Here is an 8,414-nt window from a genome sequence, read left to right as displayed (position 1 = left end):
TATTATTCTTAGGGCCCATTGTACTAATACACAGTGATTTAAAGGACAAATTAACTACAAAATTAATGAGCAATGTATTAACCTTTGTAATTATTAGGCTGCCACAACCACAGCAGAAGACATGAAAAAGAATTGGATTATTCAGGACAATTTAAAGCATTATGCTACAATGTTTTATATAGAACTACATACTACATACAAATGCATGTTTGGATTAAAAGTGATGGATGAATGATTCCAAGGGATTGGAAAAAGTTTGATTCTTAGTTTTTCCAGAACAACAGTACATAGCTTTTAATACACAAAATGTTAGTAAGAAAAAAAGAAGAAGAAGCATACCGTAGAAATGTTGATAGATGTGGTGGGAAAAAGTAAATTGTCTGGACTTTTCATATCAGTTATATTTTTATTAAGTATCTCATGAATTTCAGTTTGAACCTGAATAAACGCAAATGAACAATTAAACTCTCCTGAATTCCTTTTACTATTTGAATTATGATTGTAAGCTATTCTGATATGCATTTTTGTTTAACTCTGCCAATTTAAAAGTAAATCCTACTGAATTCAGAGAGACTCAGCCTCGAAGAAATTACCTGGTGCTCTGTTGGATGAACAGTAATGATATTTCTAACTACACAATATATTCTATGTACAAATTGATATGTTTGACAATAAACGCTCATAAACATAACATACAAAACTTTTCCTAAATAAAACCACACTTTTTTTTCTAGTTTCTGTACTAACCACATTTGATAAGAGTGTAAAGTTTGGAAATAGAGCAGTTGGGACCACCTGCTGGGGAAAAGCCTTTGAAGCAACTGCTCTGCTCTTCCAGGACAAGGTGATACAGTAAATTTAATGCTTTGAGAAAGAGAGATTTTTTTCTTTTTCTTTTTTCTTTTTTGCCCAAGCAGACTTGGCCTGGCCCCTATTTTGAATGCTTTACATGGCCCTTGTTTTGAATTCCATTTCCTTTTGCCATCTGCTTCAGGCTAATGGACTGTGGGTTACTCCTTATTTAGAAATGGGCAGTTCAATGCCAGATGTATATTAGAAGAGTCTTGAGAACACAAAATAATCTAGAGAAAGCTGTGATCAATTATGCTCATGAACTGCTTGTGGGCTTTATATATATAGGAATCTGACTGACTGATATGATGCAGTAGAATGGGTGTAGGTAGAAAGTAGTCTTGATTTACCAATGTATTTGATCTAAGAAAACAAAAATCAGGGTACTGTATTAGGAAAAAGAAAGAAAGTGATCTTTATTCCATATCTTTTCAGTATCACCTTTCATTAATATCAATGCTTTAAGCACATATTTGACTTCCTCTCAGTATAACCTGTTATGGCAATCCATTTTGGAGACATTTATCACAAACTGAGGAAGGCAGTAATTCCCTTCCCTCCTAAGGAATTAAATTAAGAAAAAAAGATTGAATTTGCAATGGAAAAAAGCAGGGGAAATGGGACTCCAAGTACAATAAAAGAACATAACAATTTAGAAGAATTATTGGGATTTCTCACCCTGTATTGAAGTGTATATATGAAATTGATTACATGTTTACTTTTAATTCACTTCTATTAAAAATAAATTATCACATATTCTTTTCTTATTTCATGAGTATTTATGAAGCATTCTTACCATGCTTACATTCTCTAAAGTTTGCTGTTGAAGAGTTTGAAATGATTCCAGTTGCTGTTGTAAGATCTACAAGTTGTAAAAATAGGTAATATTCAGCTGGGAGTGTCTATCCTCTTTCCTTACAGAAACCTGTAATCCTGTTTTGTTCTAGTTCTCAAGAAGACAGTGAATTGATACAGCATATTTCATTTTTGTTCTAAAGACTCCTATGTACCTTCCACTGAGCTCAATGTGATTTATTCTAGATAGTTATGGACAGAACTGCAGATAGAAAAATGTAAAACACTAAAAAGAGAGTAATTAGTGTGTGTTTGTGTGTGTGTGTTTGTGTGTGTGTGTGTGTGGTAGGGGAGGGGGTATCTATGAGCAAAAAAAGAGAAAAATATGTATATGTATGTGTGTGTTATGTCACATTGCCATATATCAATATTCTTGCAAAGCATCTTCCTCAAAATTTTCCAGTCTATATATAGTTATTCAAATAATTTATCTAGGCCAGGGGTAGGCAACCTTGGCTCTTTTATACTTGTGGACTTCAACTCCCAGAATTCCTGAGTCAGCATGGCTGGTTCAGGAATTCTGGGTATTGAAGTCCACAAGTCATAAAAGAGCCAAGATTGCCTACTCCTGATCTAGGCTAAGAGCACACAGTAAATTTAGTTACTTTGCTTTGTAGTTAATTACCCACTTGAGACTTATTTATGGAATAGATTAACTTATGTCTTAAGATATTCTACTCTTAGTATTAAAAAATATGTTTAAAAGTTTTTGATGCTGAGGCCATGATCAGTCTTTGAGGTGGGAAATAAACTGGGCTATTCATGTAATTGTTCCAATGCTCTCTGTCACCACATAGAGCTGGATAGTTCTCTGGGAACTTCTTGGCCATAAAATAGCAGGAGAAATATATGATATGACAACAAATAAAAGCTCATGATTAAATTCAACAGAACACAGGTTGGACTATATTTTGGAGATACCACTGTGATGATGGCAAATAAACCATTCTATCAGAGCATCCATATAGCAAGCCTTTACATTCCTTTTTTTTATTCTTTTTTTGTTTGTATTGGTTTATATTGTAATTTCAATCTTTAATAAAATTATTATTAAAAGGAGAGTAAGCAACATGATATTATATCTAAGCAAAGTAGCTATACTGCTAAAAAACCTGCCAGCTCCATGAATGGACTGTTTTAAATGTGATTGCCCACACTCAGCTACAGATCTGGAAACAAATCACACATATTCAACACTATGAAATTTAAAATAAAATTCTTACTAGAATTAATTCATCTATTCTGCCTTGAACTTTTCAAATCCCACAAAATATGAAAAAGAACTGACAGTTTTGTCCCCAATGCTTCCCTCAGCCCTAAACACCTTGTTTTTCAAAGTGTGACCTGTGCTATAAACAACGTTGTCTGCTTTTACATGGATTTGCTCACTGGAAATCATGTGATGTTTTAATAATTACATTTATACTAATAAATAGTACTTTTTCATTTTAATGTAAAATGTAGGTGCTAGAATTTTGCTTTGGGCAAAGTGCTGAAGACAATCCCTACAGTATACTGAATCAGCTGGACTGGCTGTCAGTATAAGTGTAATTCAAGGTGTTATTTGTCAACTTTGAAATGTTTAAGCATGTCTTCCTATATGAATCAGCCTTAGCTTTTAACTGCTGTGCCGTTATTGCATCTGTTGGTGATAACATGCTCACTATGTTGAACTATCTGCCCCAAAGTGCTAACTAGATTAATCTTTTCTGGATCCATGTTCTGCCAGCTTTGCTTTTTACTGCTTAATTATATCTCTTTGCTGCTGGATCGGGTGTTTCAAATGTTTATTATTGGTATCTGTTGTAGATTTAAATTATGTTTGGTAAAGTTCTGCAGCTTTTTTTGGAAGAAGTAAGGGAATTATACATTTTAATTAATAAGTCAGAATATAGACATGGATAGGAGGTGCCAATTTATTAAGTTCTAACCTATGAATTATTTTAAAATGTCTTCAAATCAGGCTATTTTTTATTTATTTTTGCTACATATGAATTGCATTTCTTCCAAAAAATTATTAAAAAGGAGCAGAACATACCAAACAAAATAATAAGAATAAAAACCACCACCAACACCACAAAGGAATAAAGATAAAATAGAATTTCTTGCTACCTAGTCATTAATTTGTTATTTCCTGTTTTGGGGTCTAGCTATGTTGGTTTCATGCCCCATAATTCCCAGCAAACATGGCCAAATTATATTAAATGTAATCCAACATATTTGGAGCTACAAGATTAGGGAGGTTCAGAAAACATAGTCTTTATCCTTACTATTCCAAGGAGGTAAGCTTACTTCCAATGCTGATTGTGGTTGGAGCTGACCATCTCTTCCTGAAGTTAATATTTCTAAAAAATCAAAACAACAAATCCTGCATATGTAATGTTTAGAGAATTTAAATATTAAGCAAGAAGCCTGCAGGGAACATTAAACAGAAGAACTCAGTTCAGTGCAGAAAGTTTAGTACGTATATTTTGTTTGCTAAATGCATATTAAAAATAGTTCCAAAATCTGAGATCCATTCCTATGTAGATCCAATTCTTTTGAACAAAATATCTTTGAATTAATACTTTACACTGGTACAGTATATCAGGCTGCTAATGGGAGGTATAAATGTCAGACATAAGCATGTGCCTTAAACTTGCCGTCTCTTCATTGATATCATATATCTATATGTTGGATGTTCCACAATTACAAACTGCAATATCACTTTGACCAGAGTTGTCAACTTGCTGCTTTGAAGGATAATGAGCTTAATATATATATATATAAGTCCTCCTGCAAGTTAAGTCTTTGTTCTCGTGTTTTTAGATTGTTCCCTGAAACATTAGGTAGAGGCACCAAAAGTCACACACTTTCTGTAGGTATTTCAATAAGAGATATAGTTCAGGGGCAGAACAACCTTTCATGCCAATCTAAATCTAGCTTTCTACACATATCCAGTCAGATCAGCTACTTAGCTTCAACTGACAGTTCCTTTGATTGTAGTCTTTCCTTGAAGCCTGTATCCTGACTGCTGTTTTTGCACCCAAATGACATTCAAGATCTCTACATTGAATCTCTGTGTGGTTAGTTTATTGTTTCATGAACACAAAGCACTTGATTAACCAAGGCTTAAGTTAACCAATGATTGACACGCCAATGTGTGATGCAGAAGGCCAAACAAGGTTAGTCTCTCACAACTGAATACAGCATATACTAGATCAGTTTTTTCACATTTGGCAACTTTAAAAAGTGTGGATTTCTACTCCCAGAATTTTTCAACTGCCTGGAGAATTCTGGGAGTTGAAGTCCACCAATCTTAAAGTTGCCAAGTTTGAAAAACACACTGTATTAGATGATGGATGCAGGGTTCATGAAAAGCTGCTAGCTTGGCCTCCTAAATATAATAGTAGAGCAACAGTAGGACATGACATCATTCAACAGCCAACGAAGAGCAGTTGCGGGGAGCATCTATCACTTTTTCTGACCCTGTGTTCCCTTAATTTGGGGGTAGAGTCGGGATGACTGAACGGAGCTGAGTTCCATTTATTGGCCAGATGCCCTTCCTGATGCCAATGTGGAGTTTGCAGCAGATATTTTCTCTTTGCATCCTGAGAGAAATATCTGCCACTACCTAGGATTGAAGTCTCAACCTTCCAAGTGGGAGGTAAATGTCTTCATCACTAGGCCACCATACCACTGAGGGGAGCATGCATCATTCATCCTGCCCAAAAGATTTTATAAAATAAGATCTAATGCCTGGGTGTGTTTTGTCTCATTTTCTGAAACCAAAAGTGGAAAGTAAAAATGCATTTCAATAATGACATGCTAGTAATAACACAAAAAAATATCAATAGCAGGGTCAGCATTTATTAAATTATGAAAAGTTGGCATTCTCAGTGAGGAATTTCCTTTTCTAGAACAACCCCAAGGCCAGTGAAGTTCCCAGTCTCCAGACCCTTTGGAGGTTGGTAAAAAGATGATTGTTCCAAAGCCAGGAATGCTATATTAATTATAGTTTTATCAAATATTGTTCTGTAACATATTTTTGCTATTATGTGTTATTGCTGTTATTGCATTGGGTGCAGCTATTGGTGCCTTGCTTGGTTTGAAAGGTTTCATCAGTTCATATATAAACAAAACTGACCTTGGAGTTAATTTAGAATTTTCTCAGCGCACAATATTTCTGAATATTCAAAAGCTGACATTATTGCAAAAGTTAGCCCTACTGGGATACTTTTACACACATATATAGGAATATTAAATGAAACTAGTCACAAATAATAATATACTAACTTAATAATTTTAGGTCTTTGTTTATGACTTGAATGTTTAAATTTCTACCAGTTTTAGATTCTGAATCTAACTGTAGATTATTCACACATAAGTGATATGGTGGCATAAAATGGGAAAGATCCCTGTATCATCCCAAAGAGGGCAAGCATGACACTGTCTCCCATCATGGACAGAAACTTGCCTTGCCCATCACCTCTGTAGCACATCTGTAGCAACTGCAGCCGGAGGAGGAATGTGCTTACTTGGACCCCCTGGATTTCGGCTCCCCAAAGCTAGGGTCTTCCTGGACAGCACGAGCTCCTCTCCTTCCCGCAGGCAACCAGAGTGGGCTGGTTCTTCTTGGTCTCCCCGCGTCCCTGCAACAGCCTCCGGATTATGAAACGACGCCTTGCGTTTGGAGCGAAAGGAATCCCCCTCCCGCTCGCTCGCCCGCCAGCTTTTTCACCCACCAGGCGGCGCCGCGTCTAACTCACGAGAGTGAAATCTGGCTCTCATCTTGTGTCGCGTCCGCCCACGCGCAACTCCTCACATTCAAACGCTGATGCGCAAACCGTCACTCGGCCCAAAGCTACCTGTCGTTGCCTGGCAACGAGTTTCCCTGGAAACGTCGGGAGGGGATAAGGCGGGCGGGAAGGTGCGGTTGGTTGTCCTTCGGAATCCTTGCATTTAGTCGCCTCGAGAAGGACTAAATGTTTTGAACGGGGATCACCCTTCCTGAAAAAGTCCGGTTGTCTCCGATTAGCTTTAACAGGCTTTAATAAAGCTTTAATAAAAGTTAATGCCCGAAGATGCAGCATTTGCGTGGGTTGTTTGTTCTTTTCCTTGAGCTTTTCTACATCAAAAGGCAGTAAAAGTATTTTTCCAATTTGCACCCAGCCATATATGGTAATGTGTAGGCGTCCTTGACCATCTTAAAAGCTATACAGCGTGTGCAAAATAAAGAAAAAAAAAACGCCAGAGTGGGCTGCTTATTTCCTAAATATGAGACAACCAGACAATTTCACAGTAAGTTTACACTGAAATGCTAAAATAAATAAATGAATTGAAAATAAAACCACCCCCCAAATCATTGCAAATCATCTGGTATTGTTGTCGCCAAAACAATGATATGGATATCCTGTGAATTCACCAAGAGTCGAGCTTGATTCAAAAGCAATTGATTCATTGGTTTAGATGGAGCAAATGGGTGTAAGGGGTTTAGTTCCATCATGTATTTTTTTAATAAAGGGAAAGTAAAGGTAGAGTTGTTTTAAGTTTTTATATTATGTTCTTTAATTGTATTCATTCCAAACAAAATACTGCTTCCCAAACAAAATATTGGAATCAAAAGTGCCCCCCCAAAGTGCCAAAATAGCATCAAATAAAAACGGAAGAAACCAAATCAGGAATTCTCTTGAAAAAATTTACAACGGTTTACCTGCTTGAAGAGAAAAGAAAACGGTGGTGGGGAGTGTCTCCAGGAGTCAGCTCCAAAGAAAAAGAGAGCTGAAAAATGAAAACAAATAGCTAATGTTCCTTATTCATGTATAAAATGTTTTTTGGTTTTAAAAGCAGAACTGTAAGATGAATATGCACTTCAAGGATAACACTGATTTAAATGTTGATATAGTTTGAAGGTAATCCCACTTCCCCCCCTTTTATACAAAAATAGACTCCAATCTTTTTGACTCAAGAAAAAAATGATCTTTTAACAATGCTCCATTGCACTTTTGTTGGCAAAGCAACACCCAAAAGCAACTTTAATATAATTTTATAATCATAAAATAACAATGCAAGAAAAATTAAAAGTCCCCCTCTCAATTTTGGGAAGCAAAACTTTTTTAAAATTGTCTGTTGAATTAGCACAACTCAGATAGACATTGTTAGAAGTTAAAAAGCCCCCTACCCCCTATAGCAGTCCTCTGAACCCTTAACTGCTGACCAGCCTCAGAATAAACATACAATCCTAACACTTAGACCAGCACCTCACTGACTCCATCAAAGAGCAGGAATCACCCCAGCATAATGGGAGAAGCCAGAGGTGGAATCTACATATATCTGAGGGAGATCTTCTTTTCCGGAGTCCCAAAGGTGTTTTTTCATGAGGCAACTGGACTTTATTTTTCCTTGAAGATGTTTCACTTTTCATCCAAGAAGTTCTGCAGTTCTTTTTTTTTTTTTGAAAATTTTATTTATTTTTCCATCATAAAAAAACAATCATAAGTAATCACAATAAACAATCAAAAACCCCCCACCCCCCCCAGAACTTCCCAAACCTAATCCCAGGATAATATTCATATAAAAGTAGACAAATACTAATATCTCTAACTCCACATAATATCTTAATCTACAAGAAAGGATAGAAATAAACAAACTTAAAAAAATCTAAAAACCTAAATTATATTCTACCACTCTATGTTTCTTTTGAATATAAACAATCCATCTTCTCCATA

The 8,414-nt window shown here is 35.9% G+C and overlaps 1 protein-coding gene across 1 annotated transcript in view; it reads right to left on the bottom strand.

Moving 5' to 3' along the window:
• The window catches only part of CCDC110 (coiled-coil domain containing 110), a 16,376-nt gene that overhangs the window by 5,411 nt on the left and 2,551 nt on the right, over positions 1-8,414 (bottom strand). Inside the window, exons 2-4 of the mRNA XM_029287267.1 lie at positions 4,000-4,052; positions 1,649-1,714; positions 340-438 (exon numbers count right to left, since the gene is read on the bottom strand). Coding sequence (XP_029143100.1) covers positions 340-438; positions 1,649-1,714; positions 4,000-4,052 — 218 coding nt within the window. The remainder of the gene's footprint in view (positions 1-339; positions 439-1,648; positions 1,715-3,999; positions 4,053-8,414) is intronic.

This window comes from Protobothrops mucrosquamatus, unplaced genomic scaffold, assembly GCF_001527695.2.
Source record: "Protobothrops mucrosquamatus isolate PMUCROS unplaced genomic scaffold, P.Mucros_1.0 scaffold_280, whole genome shotgun sequence".
Taxonomy (NCBI): domain Eukaryota; kingdom Metazoa; phylum Chordata; class Lepidosauria; order Squamata; family Viperidae; genus Protobothrops; species Protobothrops mucrosquamatus.
Note: the sequence above shows the minus strand (reverse complement) of the source record. Positions and strands in the feature narration are given on the sequence as shown.